Here is a 27,156-nt window from a genome sequence, read left to right as displayed (position 1 = left end):
CCCCAGTCCCCCCTCACCCCGCCCTCCCCCAGCCCCCAGTGGCCCATTTCCTGTTCTGCGGGGAAAGAAAAGTCATGGCTAGAAACACTAAACATTCTGGAATCACCTTTTTCGGTCCTATCTAATCAAGTGTGTGTGTGTGTGTGTGTCAGGTTATTCTTTATACCGTAGCTTTTTGATGTTTTACGGTACGGTGTAGTGCCCGTGCCGTACGGTGTAGTGCCCGTGCCGTACGGTGTAGTGCCCGTGCCGTCGAAGGCGTGTCCCCTGCGTCTACATGAATTTGTGTGTTTGTTTCTTTTTCACCTGTTTAGTTTTGTTTCCGGAAAGAGAGGTGAGGTGATGAGAGATGGTCTGTACCAGGCGCTAGCTCTCTCCTGGTTGCTTAGCAGCCCCCCTCTCCGTCCCTTTAAGTCATTCCATCCTGTGTCGTCCTGTGTGCTGTGTTATAAGGCTGTTATAAAGCTGGCCAGGGGGGGAGGAAGACCGATGTTTCATCGTGGCATCCAACGTGCGGACGTTCTGTCTGACGATTACCTCCGGAAGCTTCCTTGGCGACAGTCTCTGAGGTAAACCCACCTTCCTCCACCACAGTCTTTTGCTTTACCTGCGCAGGTCACTGTCCAGGTAGCACAAAAATCATGTCTCACCTTTGCATGAAGGAAATTAGAACGGCTTCCTCCGGCCTGTGTTGGCCATGTCTCTCATGAAACATAAAACGGTATATATTGATATTTGGAGTGAAGTTGCAGGGTGGTGACCCTCCTGACTGTGGTGTGGTAGGGAGGGCTGGGTGGGTGGGTGGACGTACCTCCTGTGTGTGCTAGTGGATGACTTGTGTGGGTTTGTGCTGAGATGCTGTAAACTAAAACTACAATATACTAAAAGCTGTTTACGAGCAGGTCAGAGGTTCTTGACTGATTGTTAAAGGTGTGGACATCATTTGAAACCAAACAATAAAAATTGGATATATTCTCAAACGCTTCAAGTGTCATATCTGTTGGTTTGTATTGTGCTGTTGCACAAATGGGACATTACCAGAAAGTACCCGCATAAAGCGAACAATTGTGTTGCCTAAAACCCTGAGGTCTTGGTAGGCATGTTGTGGAGGCAGTATCATGGTAAATATTCTTCTGTATTCCGCTCAGTTTGTAATCGTTAAAGACCGTTGGAATTTATTGGACTCTACCCTTTCAGACTAGCGACAATTAGTTCAGCGTTGCTGGCCAGCCGTGGCAGCTTTGCATACTAATCCAGGAAGTGTCTCACACTTTCGTCTCTGACTACATAAACCCAGAGTAAAGGAAAAGGCTTATGCGCGAAGGGGAGCTTAATATAAACTTAACACAGCAACGCCACGCTGACGGTGCAAAAATAAATAAATAACTGAGATTACCTTGGGAAACCGCTACACCAGCTTGTTCCTCGACTCATCCCGAAAGAAACGCACCATGTAGTGGGAAGGTTTCTCGCTGTGAGGTGTGTCACAGGGAAAACGATGACCTGGCTTCTCAATCAAACCGCGCCAGGGGGGGCGACATTTTGATCATTCCGAGTCTTTTGGAAATTGGTTTGCCTTTGTGTATGCTGTTGAGCAGCCTGAATGGTGACTGATTGAATGACCAGATAACCAAGCTCCCCAGCTATCTGCGGACTGCAGCTGGACCTAGAGCCCTATTAATGAGCTAGGTGTGTGACAGCGATCTTTCTTCCTCTTAACAGAAAGATGGGGGGGGGGGGGGGGGGGTGATATTGACTCGAGACTGCGGTGATGCTCAAACACAAAATGTGTGATGGAAAAAAAAACGTACCCAACAGGGGGTGCTAACATCTACTGTTAAATGGAACCGTAATATGAGCTGTCACTGAAACACATGAAGCTGAGGGCTGATTTATGGGCATGCTTTTCATTACTAATTTCTGCTGATGATAACTTTGCCTATTAAGTGATTACATATACGCACATCCAATTGATTCAATTATAATACGGTTATTTTGAGATGTACTTTTGATGGGGTTTGTTTGAACTAACAAATCGTTTATGACCTTGAAATGTCATCACATTAATCAAAATCAACTGATAATTGTGTCATTCAAATTTAACTGAATTCACCATAAATTGACACCCCTGCAACACACGGGATGGATTCATACGCTAAAAAGTAATCGTTCAACAATTTTTGCTGCATTGAACGTTAAAATCATGTTCCTGACATTTAATTCCAATTAACAGATAATCTTACACAACGTACTATATAACTCTTTCATGTTTTCTAGAAGCCTTCGCCCTCTTAATTGCTGCTCGTAACAGGAGTCTTGTGCGGTAGAAGACCTTTATTGACCCTGATCCTGCGTGGCTACACATAGGCTATGCTAACGAAAGCCACAAAAATGTCAGAACATGATGAAACATACGCGCATGCAAACGCGCCTCTCTCTCTATATATCTCTCTCTCACACACACACACACACACACACACACAATTACTCACACAGCGCACGCGTAGGCTACTAAAGGCTACACTAGTGCGCAGGGGATAAATACAGTTGATGTCCAGGCTGCTGCAGCGGCGTGTGCGCCTGTGTGTCTGGATTGCGTTTCCCACCTGAATTAAACATCTAATTTCCCTCGTCGAAGAGACGAGAGTGTTAAAACAGGTTCAAGATTTCGTCGTTCTGAGAGAGTGGCTTTGCGCGTCCAGGGATTCGTGGAGCGCGAGCTGGCTGGTGCATTGGCTGAAAAGGAGAGGTCTGATTGTGAAGACCAAGGTCCTTTGAAACCAATCAAAATGGGTTGTTTTACTTTTGGACTAGTTGCTGGCTACAGAGACTGAGATGATGCCGATGTGGAAAGGAGGATTGACTTTTTACGCTCCCCCACTGGGGCTGAAGAAGCAGGGGAATGTCCCCTGAAGATTTTCCTTTATTATTCCATGCGTACCGGCAACATTGCGAATATTGAAGATTAGATGGCTCTGTTTTATTTGGTACAGCTTCACAACGCACGGAATGCTTCCCAATCAAAAACCTGAGATAACAGCCGAAAAGTTCCCCTTACGGAGGTTAACGACGGACGTGTGTTGATGTATAGAATGAAGAACACAGACAGCCTTGGCATATCGAAATATTGCAGCAATCAACAGTTTAAAAAATAACGAACAATGAACTGAAGGTTTTGGCAGAACTCCAACTGCAGGTGCATGCTCTCCAAACAGCTCTGATCAATCGTGTAGGCTTTAAGTCGCTGTCCATGGTACTGATTCTCCAGGAATGGTGGAGACCTTTAGTATCGCAGTTATCGGTGCTCCCGGTGTCGGGAAAACTTCGATAATCCGTCAATTTATATACAATGATTTCTCCGAGGTTTACACTCCGACTAGAACCAGGTACGTTTACAGACCCTCCGTTATTTTAAACGGGAGCATATACGAGCTGAAGATTTTGGATGTCCCGCCAATTTCGTCTTTCCCCTCAAACTCAAACCAGGTAAGGATGGTCTTGAATGAATCTCTGGTTAGAAGTGTTTTCTACGGCAAATTTCATAACTGCAGCTTAAGTTCGAATCTAGTAAGTAACATGGTTTGACCATTTGACTTGTAGCATTCTGGTCCAAAAAAAAAAAAAGGCGTAGAGACATCGTTCGTGAAATTGTTCAGAGATAACGCAGAAATGCGATTATACCCTAAATACAATTTATATTTTGTTTCATTGGACCTCCTTTAAGAGTAGTTGCTATGGAGACCCCTTTGACTTCAATTACAGAACCTACTTTGACGGTTTAACATTCTCTCTGTGTGTCCTCCATCTCACCTGCCCACATAGAACTGAACGATAATGCCCACATAGAATAAGAACGATAATGTTAAATTAATAATACCATCAGTTCTGCCACCTCCGAGTTAGAACTTCATAATTGAGTTACCGTTGTATATTGGCTCGCGCAGCTGCGCACGTCAGGGGTGAAACTGGGTCTCTGGGTTCTTGGACCGGACCCAGCTGACGAAGGACCGGAAAGACAGTTTAAGTGTCTGTCGTGAAAACACGGTTTAATATGGCTATAATAAGTTTCACACACAATCAAATGTGAACCAGGGAGGGTTTTTTGTGTGTGTTCTGTGTCACAGTAAACAACAACAGTAAATACATAAATAAAAAAGAAAATGTTACGTATTTCTGCCCTATTCATGGAACTGACAATACTTTTCTGGTTTTAGCTCAGGTCAGAGGTAATGAAAAAGATTTGAAATTTTTCAATTGAACTTGTGCTTACATAGGCCTATAGTGTCAGCCACCGCAGGGACCCTTGTTTCCCGCCCCCCTGCTCCGAGATTTCTGACAGCCTTCGGGTTGTTTGGTTATTTGCTGAGGGAGCGAGGGGCCTCAACAGCAACACCTGGGCTCCCCGGCACCAGGGAGCTGACACTGGAAAACAAATGAGATCAGGAGAGAACGCAATTTACATTTAGCAGACGCTCTTATCCAGAGCGACTTACAGTAAGTACAGGTTCATTCCCCCCCGAGGCAAGTAGGGTGAAGTGCCTTGCCCAAGGACACAACGTCATTTTGCATGGCGGGGAATCGATCCGGCAACCTTCTGATTACTAGCCCGATTACCTAACCGCTCAGCCACCTGACTCCAATTTAATGACAGAGCTCGTGAACCGTGCCTCTGTCCGTCAAGCACTGCGACGGCACACGGGGGAGGTGTGTGTGTGTGTGTGTGTGTGTGAGACAATGCCGACTCAGCACAGCCTGCAGAGCAGAGCAGGGAAGGAGGAAGGATTCTCATAGTGTCCAGGGAAGAAGAAGAAAATGTGGAATGTGACAAAAAAAAAAGCTATTTAAATGTGTCTAGGTGTCTGGCGCACGCTGTCTTGTTTGACCCCGCGGGGCCTCTCCACACATCTGATTTGGTTTGTGCTTTCTTCAGTTAAATGGTCCTTAACAGTAGAGTCTGGCATTTGTAAACAGCACAGTGAAAACAGGTGGGCTCATTTTCTGAGCTCTGAGGTGTGTGTGTGTGTGTGTGTACATCTCCCTAGCACTTTGTCACATGGAACCTGAAAGAGCACAGCTCTCAATAGAAACAGGTTGTGACATTATCAGTATTCCTGCTGTGTTTCTGTCCCTGGCAGCTTCCCTCCTGTGAATGATGGGGCCAGGGAAACACATGGGCTTCTCTCATAGGTCAGAGAAAAGCATTAGTTGAGTGCTGCTACAGCATTTCCGTCCTACTGATTCATGAGCTAATTTCCTCAGCCTGTCCCGAGAAGGGCAGCGCTGACCTCTACCCTGTCCGGTCTTCTCTTAAGAGAGCTTCCTGTGCTGGTGGTGCTTTACTGACTCTGACAGGAGAGGGGGAGGTTCTCTTCACCCCTCTCCTCCTCCTCTCCTCTACTCCCCTCTTCTCTCCCTTGTTCCTCACCCCTCTTCTCTTCTCATCAATCTCTCCCCCTTCTCTCCTCTCAACCCCTCTCCTCCCACCCCACCCCTGTCCTCTCCTTCCTCACTCCTCTACTCTACTCCACTCCTCTCCCATCTCCTCCCCTCTCCCCTCCTTCTCACCCCTCTCCCCCCACCCAGGGTCCAGTCTTACCCGTGCAGAGGGAGAGTGAGGCTGGGTCCAAGCAGATAGATCAGGGCTCAGTCTCCATGTCATTACTGGGCTGATTAGATTACAGCCCAGGACCCTTCCCAGGGACTGGGGGAATATACTGGTAATGGAGTTGGCTGCAGGTCTGCTGCAGCGTATTAGAGCAGAATAGAGAAACGTTAATGGACACCCTGGAAAGGAAACTTTACTCAAATTAAGTTTCCGCTCGGTTCAGAAACGACTTTTATTGGCCAGATTGAAGTTTCCATTCATCCACATCACATCCATATAGTCGGACAAGTAAGTAAGTTATCTTAGTGGAAATGGCAGAGTTTCTAGTGTTTTCATGTTACATGGTAAACTGCAGGGGCAATTCTAGGATCAGGCCTTTAGGAGGGCTCAGCCCACCAATGAAAATGCGACATGGATACAGTGCCTTGCAAAAGTGTTCAACCCCCTTGCTAATAAATCACTAATTTCACAGGATAACAATTAATACATGTATTTACTATTATGCAAAATGTTGAATGAATGAAAAAACAAAGTCCCTTTCTTCATGAACTACCAGCATCAAATGAAACGGTAATGATGTTTCAACAATAAATAAACTTTGTTTTAACACATTAGAGCACTAAAACGTATTTAAGATAATAATAATTCATTTATTGTAATTTTTTATAATTTGTATTTTTAGGGGTGCTGAGATGAAATGTAAGTGTGCTTGAGCACCCCTAAAAAGACTCTAAAATCTCCACTGGTAAGCTGTACCCTCGTCTGTCATGCAGCATGTCAAATAGTTTTAGTTTTGACTGTCCTAGTCATTCGTTTAGAAGATGCACTGGTTCAGGGCCCAGTGACAAGCAGCCCAGACTCCCCCCCGCTGTTTATACCAAAGGACTGGGATGGGGATCATCATCTATTAGCTGGCGGTGTCGCTATCTGTTACTGTTTGTTGCTGTTTGTACCAGGAGAGCATCTGTCACTTCCTGTCGATAGATTGTGTTGACAGGAAGTGACAGATGGATCCAAGCCCAAATGCAGAATCCATCTAGGATTCGTTTCTTTTCCCCCTAATTTTCCCCTCCCACGCAAAGTTTCTTTCTCTCTCTCTCTCTCTCTCTCTCTCTCTCTCTCTCTCTCTCTCTCTCTCTCTCTCTCTCTCTCTCTCTCTCTCTCTCTCTCTCTCTCTCTCTCTCTCTCTCTCTCTCTCTCTCTCTCTCTCTCTCTCTCTCTCTCTCTCTCTCTCTCTCTCTCTCTCTCTCTCTGTCTCTCTCTATGTCTCTCTCTATGTCTCTCTCTATGTCTCTCTCTTGCGCTGACATGGTAACAGTCATGATTTCAGACCCGCCCTGTCACCCACGCTACAGACCTGCTATGGATGTGGGTGTGTGTATATATATATATATATATATATATATATATATATATATATATATGAGGCCCTACGTGTGTGCATACGTGCATTTATGGGTGTGTGTGTACAGTACATGTGTAAACAGTCGCACGCGTAATGGTGTGTGTTCACTGTGTGTGTACACGTGTGTGCGCGCAGTGTGTGTGTCTGTTTGCCAGAGGTAAGCATTACCGGTTTCTGTGCGGGAGACGACGGGATCGATGCCTCCTCAAACAAACGGTGAGACCCAAACACCAACAAATCCAGCAGGCACCCAGCTGTGTCTCTGGAGGTCAGGTGTCCCCCAGGTGTACCAGCTGTGTCTCTGGAGGTCAGGTGTCCCCCAGGTGTACCAGCTGTGTCTCTGGAGGTCAGGTGTCCCCCAGGTGTACCAGCTGTGTCTCTGGAGGTCAGGTGTCCCCCAGGTGTACCAGCTGTGTCTCTGGAGGTCAGGTGTCCCCCAGGTGTACCAGCTGTGTCTCTGGAGGTCAGGTGTCCCCCAGGTGTACCAGCTGTGTCTCTGGAGGTCAGGTGTCCCCCAGGTGTACCAGCTGTGTCTCTGGAGGTCAGGTGTCCCCCAGGTGTACCAGCTGTGTCTCTGGAGGTCAGGTGTCCCCCAGGTGTACCAGCTGTGTCTCTGGAGGTCAGGTGTCCCCCAGGTGTACCAGTTGTGTCTCTGGAGGTCAGGTGTCCCCCAGGTGTACCAGCTGTGTCTCTGGAGGTCAGGTGTCCCCCAGGTGTACCAGCTGTGTCTCTGGAGGTCAGGTGTCCCCCAGGTGTACCAGCTGTGTCTCTGGAGGTCAGGTGTCCCCCAGGTGTACCAGCTGTGTCTCTGGAGGTCAGGTGTCCCCCAGGTGTACCAGCTGTGTCTCTGGAGGTCAGGTGTCCCCCAGGTGTACCAGCTGTGTCTCTGGAGGTCAGGTGTCCCCCAGGTGTACCAGCTGTGTCGCTGGAGGTCAGTAGTCCCCCAGGTGTACCAGCTGTGTCGCTGGAGGTCAGTAGTCCCCCAGGTGTACCAGCTGTGTCTCTGGAGGTCAGTAGTCCCCCAGGTGTACCAGCTGTGTCGCTGGAGGTCAGTAGTCCCCCAGGTGTACCAGCTGTGTCTCTGGAGGTCAGTAGTCCCCCAGGTGTACCAGCTGTGTCTCTGGAGGTCAGTAGTCCCCCAGGTGTACCAGCTGTGTTGCTGGAGGTCAGTAGTCCCCCAGGTGTACCAGCTGTGTCTCTGGAGGTCAGGGGTCACCCAGGTGTACCAGCTGTGTCCCTGGAGGTCACACATCCTCCAGGCCCCAGGTGGCCCTGGGCACCCCTCTCTCCCCCATCCCTAGTACCCTGGGACCTGGCCCCTGACCCCCCCCAGGTATATGGGTATACCTGGCTATATGGATCTGTGGTCAGGCTGGGGGCCATGATGGCGGCATTGCAGCCTGCTAAACATGTGCCTGAGGGTATGAGTTGTCAAGGAAACCTGCTCTGTTTGGCAGCGACACAACAAGGGGCGGAGGCTGCTGGTTTTTTGTAGACTTCAAAGAGTTAACTGGAGCTCACAGACACACACACACACGCACACATGCTCATTTTGCACCCACCCACGCACACACTTGTGTGCACCCATGCACACACACACACACACACAAAACAAACAATTGACTCTATTTGAGTGCAAATTGGATTCCTCTCCCCTTAACCCCATGTCTTAACTCTCACCCTGAGTCCCGGAGCTCCTCTCCTGCTTGGGCCTGAGGCCTCAAGCCTGGGTTTCTGTGTTCAGAGATCCACCTCCACATGAGCACACACGACCAGGACAACAAAGACCTGGTGCCTGCCGAGCCAGGGAGGGTTATTTTTAGCTCCGTGAAGGACGTGGCAGCAGGAGGAGAAGAAGAACACTTCTTCTTCTGCAGATGCTGCCTGCAGCTGGGAAGACCAGGACCAGAGCCTGGGTCCAACTCACCCACAGCGGGGCTTTGAGATACAAAACAAGGGAAACAGGTTTCAAGCTGCGCTTGATCTGGGGATCAAATGAACTGGTGATTGCTGTGCCAAGGGACAGAGGAGGTCTATAAAAAAAGATGACATGAGAATTGTGATGATCTACTGAATCATGTTGGATCGCGAATACTGAGAGAATCTAGTTTTGGAACTGGTGTTCAGAAGGAGATATTTTTAGCAGAACCAGAGCAGGAATTGTTCCTTTCTTTCTTTCTGAGCCACAAATGCTTTTTCTTTCTTTCTGTTTCTCAGTTCCATCTCTCCGCCTCTTCACTAACTCCCTCTCTCCTACTGTTGTTTAATGATCTCAGAGCCACAATGTTCAGCTCCATGCCAGATCGCTCTCATTATCTCTGGCTATGTGCGACTCTCTCTCTCTCTCTCTCTCTCTCTCTCTCTGGCTCTGTTTCTCTCTCTCTTTCTGTGTGTCTCTTTCTGGTTCTACATTTCTTTCGCTCTCTTTAATCGCTTTCTCTCATTCTCATCCTTGTTTTTCTTTGTCTTCATCACTCCTAACATTTACCTACAAACACCAGTGCCACAAATCCCTCAAGATGAAAGGCAACACGTCCCCGTTGACACGGCTGTGTTTACATCGTCAGCTCTCACATCGATTAGAGGCTGATTACAGCTTCTTCTCCTTCAGATTCCCAATCAAAGTTACTTATGAACATTTCGCATTTTTTTTTAAGGCTTTTTGGAATTTGGTATTCTGCCACAAGTTATGTTTTTAAGTTGTTTTGAAGTACCAACTTTGAGGGGGTCCTTCTCTCGACTGTGAATCTTTTTTATTTCCGAGCTGCACTCTGACGATGTTGTTTGTGAAAGCTTGTTAGTGCGGTGGCATTTGGAACGTACCCCCCCCCCCACCCACCCTGCCGTATAGATTTCCCACGCTGCCGGTGTGCTTCTGCAGGATGGCTGGGGGAGGGCGGGGGAGGGCGGGGGAGGGCGGGGGAAGGCAAGCGAGGGCTCTCAGGTAGAACGTCTCTGTTTCTTTCATTCTCCCCCACCCCTCCCCCACCCCCCTTTACACCTCCAGGCTTGGTGGGAGGACAGGGGTGGGTGGGTGGGTAGGGCTGGGGTGCTTGTTAGGGGATGTGGGGGTAGGATTGCTGGATGATGAGATGGATGGAGGGGCTGGAGAGGGACTAACACACCCTGTGTTCCATCTTTCTTCTTCCATTCTCAGCTGTGTGATCATCTTTCTCTTCATTCCTTCAGAGAAGCCCTTCGCTCTTTCCCTCCCCCAGTCACCCACTCTCATTTTTCTCTCTCCATCCCCCCCTTTCCTTCTCTATCTACCCTGGTCTCGTAAGCCAGAAAACCCACTTATAGATTCAGCTCACAGGGCTACAGAGGGTGACAGAGAGCGAGAGCGAGAGAGAAAAAGCTAATGGAATAAAGAGAGAGAATAGAGCGAGAGACAATGAGAGAGAGAGACAATGACAGAGAGACAATGGGAGAGACAATGACAGAGAGACCGAAAGAGAATGAGAGATAGAGAGAGAGAGAGAGAGAGAGAGAGAGAGAGAGAGGGGTATGCGAAGAGTGGGTCACTGTGTCATCATGGCAAATGTCTCCCGTTGTGCCTTGCGGTGTAATTATTGTTGACAAATCATTACTATTCCACACCGGTGCTGTTTGACCGCCCTGCTGTGGTGAGTGTGACGGGGCTGGTGCAGCTGGGCAGGGGGGCATGTATGTGTCTGCAGCCAGGAAAAGAGCTCTCGGTCTGGGTGCCCTGGCACAGAATCCTCCCTTTCCACCGCCCAATGCCGGGCTGGCAGACAAGCCTTTCAACAAGCTTGCATTATTAACATAAGCGCAGACAAACATACTTTACAGCTCCCAGTAACCCTGTCAGCCTTTTGCCACACTGAGTGCTCTCAGAGGAAATGCGAGGTAAATTGACTTAATGGAAGTCAAACATGTCGTAGAACGTCTTTAGGGCAATTTAGTGAGTGGCGTAAACAAACTCAGATTTTATCATTAGCCGGTGCGTCTGTGCCTTTTCGATTGATTTCTGTGTGTCTTTGTCTTTGTGGAGAAGCAATGTCCTCACGTCTTGTTTCTCTGTCCCTGTGTGTGTGTGTGTGTGTGTGTGTGTGTGTGTGTGCGTGTGTGTGTGTTTAGGAGTGGATGGATCTCCGCTGCTTGGGGGTTCGTAACGCCAACGCCTACATCCTGGTCTATGACATCTGCTGCGTGGAGAGCTTCGAATACGTCAAGATGATCCGACAGCAGATAGTAGAGCACAGGTAGCGCTCTGCCCATCACAGCAATGCAAAGCGTAGCACAACGTAGAGTAGCATAGCACAATGTAGCGTAGCATAGCACAACGTAGCGTAGCATAGCACAACGTAGAGTAGCATAGCACAACGTAGAGTAGCGTAGCACAACGTAGAGTAGCATAGCACAATGTAGCGTAGCATAGCACAATGTAGCACAGCATAGCATAGTGCAGCAGTGAGGCACACAGTACTGCACACAGCATAGCATGGTACAGCATGTACAGCACAGCCCATCCTAGAATAGCATTGCATAGCACTGTCCAAACTGCACAGAGATCCAGTGACACAACATAACACACACAGTATGAAGCAGGAATCACATGCTGAGCCACCAGACAGTCATCAACATCCATTTGACCCAAAGATGACGCCACCCCCCTCACACAGTCCCACGCCAGGAAATAAATAACTGCTTTCACCCCTTGTGTCTGGGGTTTTCATTTCGGACCCTTCCGTGTGTTGTGACAGCGTGGTAATGGGGTGACGTTTGATCGCGGCATTCGTGGGCAACAAGCCGGCGTGTTCGGTCGTGTAGAGAGGCCGTCTCCTGTCGTCGAGGCTGAAGGCGTCTGCGCCCGCATACATTTACATGCTGATGGAGTTGTGAGTGGCCCTCATCTGTCAGGTGGTGAAGCAGTTTAGCCCAAGCTGCTCCCTGACGTGACTAGCCTCTCTGCTCCTCCCTCCCTCCCTCCATCCCAACCCCTCCCTCCCTCCTTCCCAACCCCTTCCCTCCCTCCCTCCCTCCCTCCCTCCCTCCCTCCCTCCCTCCCTCCCTCCCTCCCTCCCTCCCTCCCTCCCTCCCTCCCTCCCTCCCTCCCTCCCTCCCTCCCTCCCTCCCTCCCTCCCTCCCTCCATCCCACCTCCTTCCCCCTCCTCATCTTGCTCCTATTCCTCCCCCTGTCACGCTCCCTCCCACCCCTTCCTCCTCCTTCCCCTCTTCCTCTCCCTCCACTCCTTCATCCTACATCCCCCCCAGCACACCCCTCCTCCGAGGTGTGGAGCTAGTCAGGGGACTCCCTAGTTCATCTCTCTGAGTCAGTGGCGGAGCCCTGCTGTGGTTAAGACCCATGACAGACAGAGCATACATTATTTACTGCAGAGACACAGGGAGGAAGAAAGAGAAGAGAGACAGAAGTAAGAGAGAGAGAACTGAGAGAGATACACACAAGATGGAGGATGAAAGAGGAAGGCTAAACTGGTAGATGTGAGAGCGGGAGGGGGTGAAGGAGACATTGTGGAGGGGGAAGGGGGGGGGGGTTGAGGGGGAACAGTGGATGGGCTGTCTGGATACTAAATCCAGGAGAGGTTATGTCTCCAGGGAATGGAGATTGTGTGGGTTTGTAGGGCTGGAGGAAGACAGCTCCCATCTGAGGAAAAATCGATCTGTGTCTATTGTCCGTCCCCCCTCACATCCAGACAGACCTGTTACCCCCCCCCCCCTCACATCCAGACAGACCTGTTACCCCCCCTCACATCCAGACAGACCTGTTACCCCCCCCTCACATCCAGACAGACCTGTAACCCCCCCCCCTCACATCCAGACAGACCTGTTACCCCCCCTCACATCCAGACAGACCTGTTACCCCCCCCCCTCACATCCAGACAGACCTGTTACCCCCCCCCCCTCACATCTAGACAGACCTGTTACCCCCCTTCACATCCAGACAGACCTGTTACCCCCCCCCCCTCACATCCAGACAGACCTGTTACCCCCCCTCACATCCAGACAGACCTGTTACCCCCACTCACATCCAGACAGACCTGTTACCCCCCCCTCACATCCAGACAGACCTGTTACCCCCCCCCCCCTCACATCCAGACAGACCTGTTACCCCCCCCCTCACATCCAGACAGACCTGTCACCCCCCCCTCACATCCAGACAGACCTGTTACCCCCCCTCACATCCAGACAGACCTGTTACCCCCCCCCCCTCACATCCAGACAGACCTGTTACCCCCCCCCCTCACATCCAGACAGACCTGTTACCCCCCCTCACATCCAGACAGACCTGTTGTTCTTCTCAGGTCCCTAACTAGAAGACCACGGCTGCCTTTGATGAAGACTCTGAAAGGACTCTCTCTCTCTCTCTCTCTCTCTCTCTCTCTCTCTCTTTCTCTGTCCATCATCCTCTCCTACTCCCCGTCTCTCTCTTTTTCTTTCTCTCTCAGTTTGTCTCTGTCTGTCTCTCACACATATAGCTGTAAACTCCCCAGACCTTCAGGCCTGAGCGGTCAGGTGACAGGATATTTTGAAGTCTGTGGTACATAGTGTGAGGAGATGCTTGCTCAACTGGAACAACTGAGGAATGACTGTAGGATGCCTGCAGGAGATGGCATGTCACCTGTGAGCATAAGGAGATATGTATAGTTCTAAAATATAATATATAATATAATATAAAAACTGACATTTGCATAAATGTCTGATGTATGTAAACATGTTTAGGATTGTGTGTTTCCTTCTGTTCTGTTCTTTCATCACCTCGTGATGCCAGAGAAACAGAAATGCTGCTCTGAGGTCTTTGTGCTCACAGCACGGTTAACGTGAGCCACACTCAAGTCCTCACGGCCTTCTCCCAGGGACCCATCAGCCCTGCCTCTCCACCCTCTCCTCCACCCTCCTCTCCTCCACCCCCCTCTCCTCTCCTCCACCCCCCTCTCCTCTCCTCCACCCTCCGGCAGGCTGTGCAGACTATTCCCCTCCACTGCGTCGGACCCTCCCTGCAGACGAAGCCGCAATCAGACCCCTCACCTTCTGGTGACACACACATATATATACACACACACACACACACACACACATACAGTATATATACACACACACATACAGTATATATACACACACACACGTGCACACATTCTGCGGCAATCTTCAAACACCTAGCTCACACCGTGACGCGCACTGACTGTCTCAGAAAGGGGTCCTGTGAGTCACTGGCTGCCCTTCACATCGTCAGAGAGGACGCCTCCCTGGCTCCGTCCAGACACCACCCTCCTCAGGGCCGCCTCCTCCGCCGGCCCCACCCAGCTGCCCTGCTCAGCTCACAGCCTGCTGGCTGCAGTCGTCAACTAATTGTTGAAGGATTCACCTCGCGTTTCTCCGCGCCGCCGCTCGATTTCGATCCAAGTTCAAGTTCAACCACTCTGTCACTCTGACATCTCAGTGATTCCTGTCTGTTCTCTTACCCTCTGCTCTCCTCCCCGCCGTCCCCCCCCCCCCCCCCCGCCGTCCCCCACCCCCAGGGAGAACAGCAGCAGTGAGGTGCCCATCCTGGTGGTGGGCAGTAAGAGGGACTTGCAGCGTCAGCGCTTCACCCCTCGCCGAGCCGTCTCCGTGCTGGTGAAGAGGACCTGGAAGTGCGGCTACGTGGAATGTTCCGCCAAGTTCAACTGGCACGTGCTGCTGCTCTTCAAGGAACTCCTGGGCAGCTCAGTGTCCCGGGGCGCACGCCAGAACCACACAGCCATCCGCCTGCAGGGGGCGCTGCAGAGGAACCGCTGCTCGGTCATGTGACCCTCGGGGCGAGGGTGGTGGACCCGTGTGACCCGGGGCAGGGGGGGGGGACGACGTGTGTCCTCATGTGATCTAAAGGGGGGGGGGGGACGGGTTCAAAGGGCGATTGGGGGCTGGGAAACGCTGATTCTCAGAAGGTGGCTGGTCTCTCCTCGCGGCGCTGTGAGACCATGTGGCCGTGTCCTGGATCACCTCTGTCCACACGAGAGACACATTATCATGCCGAATTAAAGGGGGGAAAGGATGAGAGTGGTTGTGTTGTGTGACGTGTGTAACGCTGTATTTAGTAAGATGGGATCTGAAACGCAGATGTGCGGGTTAGGGTTAGAGTTAGCTAACCTCACCACAGCAGTTGTGATGCTGTGTTTACAGACTCGAGGCAAATTAATGAATACTCAAGTGTTATGTTTGTGAATCTCTGTTTCGGTCGTTAAAAGTTAAAAGAATGCAATACGTGACAGTCTTCCTGGTTGGACGGTACTGTGAGGTTAATGATCCCTGCCTCACAAACAGACTTCTGGTGAGGAGCAGTGGGAGGTGCTGGGTAACACTGGTCTCTCTTAATCCTGCCCTTGTCATTGGTCACCTTTTCTTTATTGGAAACAGACCCGACCAGACAGAGTTAAAGAGGAAAGTCCTGGAGCAACAATCCCCCAAATGTACTGTGAATATTAAATGAGTCTTGTTGAGAGAGCGAGGGAAAGAGAGGGGGGGGAGAGAGGGATAGAGAGAGAATGAGAAAAGGAGGGGGAAGAAAGAGAGGAAGAGCAAGAGAGAGGGAGAGAAGGGTGGTTCTGTTGGAGCAGAATGCAGTCCCCTTATCTCGATGGACGACTTTAATCCTGTGCCCGTCTTCTGTACCTGGGTGTGTTTTTGATGAAAACATCCCCCCCCCCCCTCTCCCCTCTCTGGAGCTGTGCAACCGTAGCAGACTGCAGGGGCTCTACCGGTTACGCAAGGCAGGGGGCCTAAAGATAGAGCCAGCGGAGAACAGCAGATATGAGTCTGTGTGTGTGTGTGTGTGTGTGTGTGTGTGTGTGGGTGGGTGGAGGGGTGGGGGTCTTGTTGTGGTGATTACCTTGCTTAGTCGAGAACATTGCAGTGCAAAAGCAGATCGTTGGACTGCTTCAGTACTGTAGTATCTTGATCCAGAGAGACAAACACACACATCCACTGGGTGACATTCCACAAGGGAAACACTTACCTTACCTAGTTAAGTGTTTGTTAAAATGTGAAGGCATAATCGTTTTGTGTGTGTGTGTGTGTGTGTTCTTAGAACGTTGGTAAGAAGACAATTTGTCAATTTTCCCTGTTTGATTGACTGACATACAAAAATGCACTGAAAATAATGTATATATTTGAAAGTGCTTCATAGAAGTTGCATGCTGTCGTTTACTAAGCCAGCGGGTCAGGGTTGAATTGCACTGTGTTACAATGTGTTGACGTGATTAATCAGGAGTAATGTGTGATTAAGACTGATCGCTGTTAAGAATTGTGAAACATGTAGCATCTGGATTGCTATGCTTGAAAGCAATGTTTTGTAGCATGAATGTTATTCCATTTGGTTTAAAAATGTGTGCGTGCCATGTGTTGCACAAGGGCTATTTTGTATCAAAACAGTTCATGTAGACATTTTTACTTATAGGTGACACGTTTGTTTTTGACACATGAGTAAATAAATGCTTTTGAGAATAATGCGCTGTTTTCCTCACGCCATGACAAAGACAATATCGCCATCGTGTGGGCAACTATTAATTGTGCTGTGTACCAAAACAAAACATGTAACAAAAACACACCATTTTACACATCAACAAAACACACTCAACTCTGTGGAATATGTTGCGTACAAATAGGCTCACAGCTATGGTCCGTCCATGTTGTCCTATCGAAAACTGTTTGCAAAAAAAAAAAGTATGCTAACTAACGCGCTACACCAGCCAGTGCGGATCAACATTTTACGATCGAAACGTATTTAAAATCACCCAGCTAAATACAAATCGTAGACAACAAACATGATCCAAATGACAACTGCTTCGAGTCACATGCTTGACGAGGAATTCCTGATAACGTCACGAGCCTCGCGGTACCGCGTCCTCCTCACTCGCAGCATCAGTTTTCATCCTTCCTCCGGTTCCCGACATGTGAACCGGGGCGCCTGTAAACATTGTTTATCCCGAATCAACCCGGACCCTCGTCCGCCGAGCTCCCTCGTTGGCGGCGAGTGTATGGGGAGAGCTCTCTGTAGCTGCTCCGGTAGTAGGATAGGATCAGTCCTTACCGCGGTCCCTTGCTTATCCTGCACGCCCCAACGTGCGGCGAAGCGGAAGATGAGTGAGCAGGGAAAGAACTCGGCTTCTACCTCTACCGCGGCCCCTACACCAGGGTCCGATACTTACAAAGGCTGGCTTTTTAAATGGACTAACTATTTAAAAGGCTACCAACGTCGATGGTTCGTCCTCAGCAATGGCCTTTTATCGTACTACAGGTAAATACGAGGATATACTATGTGTGAAGTATGTTAATGGTGAAAAAAATTATAAGAGTCCGCAGCTGGACTGCTGTGTTCAAGGCATGCATGGGTTTAAATTTTACAAACCATCTGCTAGCTAGCTAGCCAGCTAATCATCTCACTGCCATTCCTAGCTACTGTAGCAGTAGCTAACTCAATAAACAGCGATATAAATAGTTTTGCCAACCTGGAAGATATAGCCTACTTTGTTCTCAAGGTGATCTTAACTGTGCTACACAGGTAGTCTAACACAACATACTCATTCATTCCGCTTGTCACTGCGTTTAAATAGACTACTAGTAGCCAGTTAGCCTTCTAAACGATAATAATCTGTATTTGGCTGTTAAAATGCTTGCCAGGGTCTATATTTAAATGTTTACTTATGGTTTATAACTTTCTGCAATGTGCCACCAGACAAGCCGACTCCGTAAATTGACAGACTAGAAACAATCAAATTAACGAGCTAGCCAGTCAGCTAATAGAATTGCAGAATGAGTGCTACTAGTAATTTAAAATAACAAACACATCGCCCAAGTGTTACTGGTCAGTGTGCCAGCTAGTTCCGATTTTAAAAGTAGCCACCGAAGCCATAAACTATATTACTCTAGTCTTATCAGCAAGTGAGAAGCCAGTCAGAATGACTAACCATCCGATAAAGGTCTCCTCACTGCCCCCGTTATTGTTTTGTGAAACCCAAGGCCTGAAAGAGTAGTGAATAGTTCAATCATAATCCAGTCGCTGGCAGGCATTAGTCATCTCTCTCTCTCTCTCTCTCTCTCTCTCTCTCTCTCTCTCTGTCTCTGTCTCTGTCTCTGTCTCTGTCTCTGTCTCTGTCTCTCTCTCTCTCTCTCTCTCTCTCTCTCTCTCTCTCTCTCTCTTCAGCCAGTTGGTGACAGGTGCACAGGTGGCACCTGTGTGATAGCTACACCAGCAGCACCTGTAGCTCAGGTGCTGCCTAAAAGGGAGTCATGTTTCCTCTGGGTGCAGTAGAGGTGGGGGTGACAGGGGTGGGGGGTGGTGGAGGGGGTGACATGTAACAACAGTTGCACAGCCGATGAATCCAACCCAGTTTTCCCTCGTGTTAATGAATTGCCTCATAAGTAAATGTAGGCCTGTTCCTTTGAGGTCTCACAAATAGTGCTTTTGGAACATGCTGCAGTCAGACCACACTGTGGTCTCAAACTGTCTATTAGCATCTCGTGAAAAGTGAGGAGGAGGAGGACAGTTGCGGGCCAGAACAAGCCTTTTGAATCTTCTAATGTGGTTTATCAGTGTCAAAACTAACACATTTAACATAAGTGTGTTGGGTAATAAGGTTTTTGATAATATCAGACTAGGTTACTGTTGGCCTAGGACCACTCTCTCGTGCAGAGACTGCTTTAGTCATCAAAAGGAAGCAGACTATCTAGTTGGATAACTCTCTCTCTCTGCATGTGATAACTCCCTTTCTCTCTCCTCTCTCCTGCCGTGTCAACCCCCAGTCTTTGCCAGGGAGTCTACAACACCATTATCATCCCACCACCACACCTTCACACACTAAGAGCCTCGTTCTGGGGAGAGGGGGGGATTTGGGAAAACGAAGAGACAGGATTGTCAGAATCCCAGTGTGGATGGTGCTCGTGGTGAAAGAGAAGAAGCCCTCGTCTCTAATAATAGTCTATTATGTAGGGGAGGTGGCTGTTTCACTGATGGAAAGGTAGCCCGCCGACATCCGAGTGCAGAAGCATCGGAGCGAACAGGTCCTCACAAAAGAGAGACTAAGTAATACCCCCTCCTCTCCTGTCTTGGCAGGCCTCTCTGTCTCTCTCTCCCTCTCCGTTGCCACGGTGGCTGTTTCCCCCCGCCACTACCCCCCCCCACCACCACCACCACCACTAACCCCTCTCAACCCCCACCCAATTTGTATCCCGAGTCTTTCCCAATAACGTGTCTCTTGACATCTTGTGACTGGGAAATATTTTACATTTGTCTTAGCAGGAGGGGGGGAGGGAGGGGAGGGTGGGGGGTGTACCGGTCAACGGTCAACATCTTTTACACTCCCTGTTAACCCCTCCCCCCTACACACACACACACACACACACACACTCTGCCACAGTAATGAGAAAAGCAGAAAGGGCAGTGTGTGTGTGTGTGTGTCCCTCACCACCCTGGTGGTGCCACCCTGGGCCTTCTGGGCACACAGTCAGGCCGGGCCACTTAGAGGGATGCGTCCCCATTCACTCACATCTCTGTCCTGCTGGTCCCTTTGTGCTGCCGACCCTGGGCGCCCCTGGGACTCTCAACATGTCCCGCGTGGAGCTGGGTGACATCACAGCGTTGGACGTCTGGACGTTAACAGTCTTGCCACGCTTTTCACCACATGCATCGATCGGCTGTTATTCCCTGTCGAACGATGGGATGTTCTCTTTGTAGCAAGTGATTACTTTCAGGTGCTATATACATGCTAGGTAGCCCTTTGACCCTAGGAACAACCCAGGCATGGTTGTTGGGATGGGAGGAAGTTGGGGTTGCCGACCGGCCAGTCAAAAGGGCAGCGATGGGACAGGGAACTCAGAGCCTCAGCCAAGCTGACACACTCAGCACTAAAGCCAGTTAAAATGTACGTTTTCTCTCTCTCTTTCTTTTTTTTTTTTTTTTTTTTTTTTTTTTACTTTACAGAGATGCAGCGTTGACTCCTCGGTTCCATTTGACAGTGCATCTCTCCTTTTTCCTCCATGTCAGCCCCCCCTCCCTCTTCCCCCCCTCATTTCTTGCTCCAAACTCAGCAAGGAGAAACAGAGAGAAAAGTCCTGCATAAATCACCAAGCCCTGTCTTCAGAACAGGGATCTCATTTGGACGCGTGACAGGGAACAGCACACGGTGCTGAACTCCCTTACTCGTTTCATTTTTAATTTCTTAATTGACTTTTCTAGCCCGCTTTAAGTGCCCCCAGCACCTCCACTCAATTCACCTCAGAGAGGAAATCCGACTTGGCGCTTTTGTTAAGATTACGAAGCATTAAACCCTTGAGCCTTCTGAGAGCCCAGCTAAGACTAGATCCGAACCTCCCCCTCCCTTCCCTCCCTCACTCCTCCCCATGTGTGTGTGTGTGTGTGTGTGTGTGTGTGTATGAGAGTGTGTGCTCGTGTGTGTTTTGTCTCCTCAGTGTATTGAGTCCTTGTGTTTGGTTTCCTGCTTCAGATCGGTGGATCTGTGTTTTATGAGGATGTGTGCTCAGGGAAGCCTCAGGTAAACCCAGGATACTCTCTCAGTACCGCACACCGACTCTCTCTCTCTCTCTCTCTCTCTCTGTCTCTCTCTCTCATGTCTCTCTCTCTCATGTCTCTCTCTCTTACACACACACACTCAACCACGTGCGCCCTCCCCTCCTCTTCCCCCTCTCCTCCGTCCTTATCTCTCCCTCCCAGCTTTCAGTGTCTCTGTCCGGGGTCTGTGCATGGCCTTGCCCCCCCCCCCCCCCACACACAGGCAGACAGCCCAGCATGGATCTCATCTTACTCAGCAGCAGAGCTGGCTGACCCAGTTAGAGGGGTGGTGGTGGGGGGGCTGGAGGTTAGAGGGGTGGAGGGGGAGGTTGGAGGTTAGAGGGGTGGAGGGGGAGGATAGAGGGGTGGAGGGGGAGGTTAGAGGGGTGGAGGCTTGGCCGGGCCTGCTGCTGGGACTGGAGGGGCCTGGTGGTCCACTGTGGGGCTGAGCATGGCTCTCTCCCTGGCTGGTTGGCTGGCTTGGTGGGGCAGTAGAAAGGGAATTTAACCTGCTGATTGGCTGGCTGGTTGACTGGCTGATTGGTTGGCTGGCTGGTTGGCTGATTGGTTGGTTGGCTGGCTGGCTGATTGGTTGGTTGGTTGGCTGGTTGGCTGATTGGTTGGTTGGCTGGGGCAGTAGAGAGGTCTGGGGAGAGAGCTGGGGGCGTTGTTGTTTTATGGTCGTCAGGAGCAGGTTGTTGAACACCTCCAAACTGTGTGTGTCCTGTCCGTGTGTGTGTCCTGATAGTTGTCCGTGTGTGTGTGTCCTGATAGCTGTCCGTGTGTGTGTGTGTCCTGATAGCTGTCCGTGTGTGTGTGTGTCCTGATAGCTGTCCGTGTGTGTGTGTGTCCTGATAGCTGTCCGTGTGTGTGTGTGTCCTGTCTGTGTGTGTGTGTGTGTGTGTCCTGATAGCTGTCCGTGTGTGTGTGTCCTGATAGCTATCAGCTGAGTTTGTGGGTGTGCTGGTGCAGGTGACAGAATAGTGCTGAGAGGCATCTGGTGGTGACTCTGAAGAGGTGAGTGAGAATGGACTAGACACACACACACACAAACACACACACACACACACACACACACACACACACAGTGGCTTGTCCTGGCTCTGCAGAAGCTACATAGGTGGGCTGTGACAGAAGGTCAGGAGACTGACATTCCACCAGGGACCCGGAACGCAGACTTGAGTTACTGATGTCTGGAGTGTTCATACAAGATCTCTTACATGCACGCATCTCTCTCTCTCTCTCTCTCTCTCTCTCTCTCTCTCTCTCTCTCTCTCTCTCTCTCTCTCTCTCTCTCTCTCTCTCTCTCTCTCTCTCTCTCTCTCTCTCTCTCTCTCTCTCTCTCTCTCTCTCTCTCTCTCTCTCTCTCTCTCTCTCTCTCTCTCTCTCTCTCTCTCTCTCTCTCTCTCTCTCTCTCTCTCTCTCTCTCTCTCTCTCTCTCCCTGTCTCTCCCTGTCTCTCTCTCTCTCTCTCTGTGTGTTTCTTCTTTGTCCTCTCTGTGGTTCCTTGTTGGCCGCGGGGCAGGGAGCCACACAAAGACCTCATTATCCAGCATCCCACCACCAGGCTCTGGTGTCCTGGGCTCTGAGAGCAGCGAGAGAGGACCGTCCACTCGCTCAGAACAACCTGGCCAGCCATACGCTAAACACACACACTTGAGCTCGCCCTGTGTGTGTGTGTTTATCCAGATGTTGTCATATGGCAGTGTGCGCTTGGTGAGATTAGACACACCCACGTGACCCCTGAGGGGCCAACGCCACCGAGAAACAACAACAACTTGTTGGCTCAGAACACGCTTTTATCCAGAACAACAGGCGGGGCGGGACTCGAACCTAGGACCTCTTGGTCTGCTGTTAAATGCTCTAACCACTGAGCTGTAGCCACCCCTGAGCGCCACTAAGACATGTCTATAACCCTCGCTGTTGCATGGCTGCAGTCTGTCCCCAGCCCTCCCCTCTTTGCGTCTGCTAGCCCTCCCCCCTTCTCCTCCCCCTCCCAGCCCCTGACCCGGGCTCTGCCTGACCCCAGACACGCCCCCCATGTGTGCTCCTGAAGTCTCCGAAGCCAGTGTTGGTACATTATCCTGGCTTCACGGACAGACAGTAACTAACCCTGCACCAAGAACACTGGATTGATGGAATTTCTGCCTCCGTTATAACAAGTCTATCTGTGTTTCTGTGTGTGTCCTGTGTGTGTCCTGTGTCCTGTGTGTGTCCTCTGTCCTGTGTGTGTCCTGTGTGTGTCCTGTGTCCTGTGTGTGTCCTATGTCCTGTGTGTGTTCCTCCAGGACGCAGGCAGAGATGGCCCACACGTGTCGCGGCACCATCAACTTGGCCACGGCCCACATCGACACGGAGGATGCCTGCAACATTGTGCTGAGCAGCGGAGGCCGTACCTACCACCTGAAGGCTGGCACGGAGGTGGAGAGGCAGCGCTGGGTCACCGCCCTGGAGCTGGCCAAGGCCAGGGCCATACGCATGATGAACGAGCAGTCAGGTGACAGCGGGAGCGGGCATGCCGTTTGGTGTTTCGTTTTTTTTATCGCGGGTTCGTGGTTAGCGGTGTTTTTTGGGGGGATGGTGTGTGGGGTGTTACGATCGACAGGTGTGTGTGTGGTGTTACGATCGACAGGTGTGTGTGGTGTTACGATCGACAGGTGTGTGTGTGGTGTTACAGTCGATAGGTGTGTGTGGTGTTTTGGCTTTTGTGTGTGTGGTGTTGGCTTAGCTGTCGTCTGTGTTTACTCAAGATTAGCCCGTCGTTCTTCGTGCAAATGTGTTTGTCCAGGATGTGAGGGCTGTGAGTAAACACAGGTGTTAACATCCGCACTGCCGGGCTACATCTGACAGACCCCTCGTTCACGACGGCCTCTTTGGCATAGCGGACGTTTCCGTCAACACTTCTGAGAAGCCTAGCTGGGTGTTGTTCTTCATCCTGACCACCAGAGGGCAGCGTGACAGAGCTGGTCCCTCCTGCCAACTCCTCACACCTCGTTTCCTTCCATTCAGTCAAGCGCCCAGCAGGGGGCAGTGTGTCTTTAACCGCCCCTCTCCCTGGAGTGGCTACATACCTTCTAGATTGTTCCGCACAAACGCATGTTGTCCAACGAGAAGCCCTCGCGAGCGAGCAGATAGAGAAGATGTTCGGTTGAACTCGCTGTCGACCTAGAAGGTAAAGCACTTCCTGGAGAACAGGAAGTGAGAACACAGCCTTGATGAGGTTGTGACCTCTGGCTGTGTGTCTCCTCCCCTCTCCCCTCTCCTCTCTCTGTCATCGCCCTCTGCCCAGCCCAGCTCAGGATTGGCTGGCTGCAGGTCATCATCCTCTATCCATGGTGCTGAAACACAGCCAAACTGATCCATGTTGTGGGGGATTGATTAATAATGCCTGCTGGGGTGTGCTTCCCTAGTACTCCCTCCCTCCCTCTCCTCCACATCCTTCTCTCCTTTCCCCCATTCACGCCTGCTTCTCTCTCTCCCTCCCTCACTTGGTCCTCTTGCACGCTCGTCCGCCCCCCCCCCACTCTCCCCCTCCCTCTCCCGCTCCCTCTCTCTCCCCCTCCCTCCCCCTCCCTCTCCCGCTCCCTCTCTCTCCCGCTCCCTCTCTCCCGCTCCCTCTCTCTCCCTCTCCCTCTCTCCAGCTCCTCTCGTTCCCAGTCAGCCTGCTCCTGTGCTGTGCGTTCAGCAGGGTTTGCGTTCAGCAGGGTCCTGAGTGGAGCGAGCCCGTGTCTGTGGTGTTGTGTCTGTGTCTGTGTCCTCCTGCTGCTTCACAGCTGCTCTCAGGCACCGCGCTGGGACGGAGGAATGCTGGGATAGTAGCAGTCACCTCGCTGTGAGTACGGAGCAATTGTCTCAAGAGGGATGGGCTGGGTCGCTGTGCGTGTGTGTGGGTGTGTGTTAGAGTGCGTACTGTAGCCCTTGATTGGATAGTTTGGTGTTCTGTCCTAAATGGTCTATGTTTCGGTCTCGAGCTGTTTGTTAGCCTGGGTTAGACAGCATGGTTTAGCCTGGGTTGGACAGCATGGTTTAGCCTGGGTTAGACAGCATGGTTTAGCCTGGGTTGGACAGCATGGTTTAGCCTGGGTTGGACAGCATGGTTTAGCCTGGGTTGGACTGCATGGTTTAGCCTGGGTTGGACAGCAAAGTTTAGCCTGGGTTGGACTGCATGGTTTAGCCTGGGTTGGACTGCATGGTTTAGCCTGGGTTGGACTGCATGGTCTTAATAGAAGCTCAGTTGTCCAGTTAAGATGATCCAACTGACCTCTGTCACGTCTGTCTGTTTAGCTCTGGCAATCACCTGCCTGGCTCTCTGGGAAGGGGTAGGTACAGATCAGTGGTTAAAGCATTTGACTGTCGGTCAAGAGATTGCTGGTTCAAATCCCCCCTCTGTACATGGTTTTGGATAACATCGTCTGCTGAGTGAAAACCTCCTTGTTTTGATCAGTTGGTGAAACAGTGTCCCTGTGTACCCCAGGTGTCAGACACACCTTCAGACCGTCCTGCTAATTAAAGAAGTGGATCCTGATTGTAACAGATGGCGTGTAGAAGCTCTCCTCCTAATGAGGGTGTTGTGAGACTCAGGTTGGCGAGGGTGTGATGAGCGTGCGGTGGGATTAATAGGTTGCTGTCGCTGCTGTTGTTGTTGTTGAGCTGAGGAAGGTGAAGTCTTCCTCCTTCTCTCCCACTCCCTGGTCACTGTGCACTGTGTTCCACTGGGCTGGAGAGCTGGGATAGCTGGGATAGCGACACACACATGCCTGGGTGGGTAGTGGGGGCTGGAATGCTACTTCTCTGGCAAAACACTTGTTCTCTTGAGACAGTTGCTCTCTGTTTCTTTCTCTGTCTGTTTCCTCTCTCCTCCTCTCCTTTCTTTCTCTCGTCTCTCTGTTTCTTCTTCTGGTGTCTCTGTTGGTATGTAGTCCCAGGTGGGGAGGGGGGGAGGGGGGGAGGGGGGGGGGGTGAGATGTAGAGTTTCTCTGGACCCCCCCCACCCCCCAAGGAGCCAGACCTCCACCTCCTGCTGTTCCTCCAGGAGCCTCCAACCTCCCTCTCTCCCTCCCCTCTTTCTCTGTCTCGCTCTCTTTATACCTCCTCTCTCTCTCTCTCTCTCTCTCTCTCTCTCTCTCACTCTTTCTCTCTCCTCCCTCCCTCTCACTCTCTCCCTCCCTCTCCTCCCTCCCTCTCTCACTCTCTTTCTTTGATCCCATGTTCCTGTCTGTGTCTCTGTGATGGTCTGCTCTATCCTGTATGAAGCCCTCTGTCACACTTTGTGTCTCACTCAGGTTGGACCCAGGGTGGAGCGTCTCCCACATATTTGGCTGAAGTGTGTTGAATGCTCTTTAAATACACCCTGTTAGGACGACATGTTACCCCCTCCCTTATCGTGCTGGCGCAGGGCTGGAGTCGTACTCACCCGCACCAGAGACGCTCGCTCGCTCGCTCGCTCTCTCTCTCTCTCTCTCTCTCTCTCTCTCTCTCGCTCTCTCTCTCTCTCTCTCTCTCTCTCTCTCTCTCTCTCTCTCTCTCTCTCTCTCTCTCTCTCTCTCTCTCTCTCTCTCTCTCTCTCTCTCTCTCTCTCTCTCTCTCTCTCTCTCTCTCTCTCTCTCTCTCTCTCTCTCTCTCTCTCTCTCTCTCTCTCTCTCTCTCTCTCTCTCTCTCTCTCTCTCTCTCTCTCTCTCTCTCTCTCTCTCTGTCTCTCTCTCTCTCTCTCTCTCTCTCTCTCTCTCTCTCTCTGTCCTTGCTACATTTTACACTCAAGTGCGTTCAAGAAAGGGCCGTTATCTAAGTATGCGTGTGTGAGTATGTGTGTGTGAGTGTCGTATATCAGACTAAACTCAATAGCACAACCTGTCTGTGTTTTATAGCCCTGCCATGCAGCGTGTTAATCAGGGCACAAGCCATCTGCAGAACAATGGCGCTGTCGTGTGTGTGTGTTGGGATGGGGGTGTGTTGTCTGTGCTGTGTCCAGAGGATCTACACATTGCAAGGAAGACAAATCCATTGTTCTGTTGGTTTTGTGTCCCAGCCAAAGACACACAGATTCACTCAGACACACTCTATCTCTCACTTTCACACTCGCACACACACTCTCCCTCTCTCGCTCTCTCGCTCTTTCTCTCTCGCTCTCTCTCACCCTCTCGCTCTGTCTCTCGCTCTTTCTCTCTCGCTCTCTCTCACCCTCTCGCTCTCTCTCTCTCTCTCACACACAAACACACTCTCACAGTTCAGCTCTTGTTATGGAGTAAAGGACTTGGTCGTTATTGAAGGTCCCTGGAAGGAAGGCTTGTTTCCCAGGAGCCAGCAAGGCTGGAACCGGATGCCCGGGAGAACATGGAGGAGGTTTGGTATTCCGGCACACTCCGGTTCTTCTGTCCTAATTGGATTGCTGTCTCGTGGCTTATTTGGATCAGTTGTCATCTGCAGCTGATTAGACGCCCCCTCCATCCCTCCCTCTCTAACTCCCTCTCTCCTTCCCCCCAGAGAAGGCTCAGATGGCTTTGGTACACAGGCATACATTCAGCCTGGGGAACAACGATCTGTGCTGTAACTTAGTTGGCCTTAATCACAGCATCTCGGTGAGAAACTCAAGAGGATATGTGAAGTCTCTGACAAAGACTGT

At 50.7% G+C, this 27,156-nt stretch overlaps 2 protein-coding genes across 2 annotated transcripts in view; both read left to right on the top strand.

Moving 5' to 3' along the window:
• Positions 1-3,100: 3,100 nt before the first annotated feature.
• Positions 3,101-14,795, top strand: rasl10a (RAS-like, family 10, member A). Its single transcript, XM_084695033.1, has 3 exons — positions 3,101-3,486; positions 11,112-11,236; positions 14,513-14,795. Exons 1-3 carry the CDS (start codon positions 3,271-3,273, stop codon positions 14,781-14,783), a joined length of 612 nt encoding a protein of 203 aa, XP_084551159.1. The 5' UTR covers positions 3,101-3,270; the 3' UTR covers positions 14,784-14,795.
• A 2,105-nt stretch (positions 14,796-16,900) lies between these two features.
• Positions 16,901-27,156, top strand: part of osbp2b (oxysterol binding protein 2b) — a 30,439-nt gene continuing 20,183 nt past the window's right edge. The window contains 2 exon segments of the mRNA XM_084694643.1: positions 16,901-17,268; positions 22,826-23,034. Coding sequence (XP_084550769.1) covers positions 17,009-17,268; positions 22,826-23,034 — 469 coding nt within the window. The 5' untranslated portion in view covers positions 16,901-17,008.

The sequence above is a fragment of the Hypomesus nipponensis genome, chromosome 28, assembly GCF_054491055.1.
Source record: "Hypomesus nipponensis isolate SF chromosome 28, ASM5449105v1, whole genome shotgun sequence".
In the NCBI taxonomy this organism is placed as follows: domain Eukaryota; kingdom Metazoa; phylum Chordata; class Actinopteri; order Osmeriformes; family Osmeridae; genus Hypomesus; species Hypomesus nipponensis.
This window is presented reverse-complemented; position numbering and strand designations above follow the sequence as displayed.

Bases quoted from the DNA above. Each gene is read 5' to 3' on its own strand.
- rasl10a (XM_084695033.1), top strand. From the start codon at position 3,271: ATGGTGGAGACCTTTAGTATCGCAGTTATCGGTGCTCCCGGTGTCGGG. The intron at 3,487-11,111 runs GTAAGGATGGTC...GTGTGTGTTTAG, and splicing joins TCCCCTCAAACTCAAACCAG to GAGTGGATGGATCTCCGCTG. The intron at 11,237-14,512 runs GTAGCGCTCTGC...CCCCACCCCCAG, and splicing joins CAGCAGATAGTAGAGCACAG to GGAGAACAGCAGCAGTGAGG.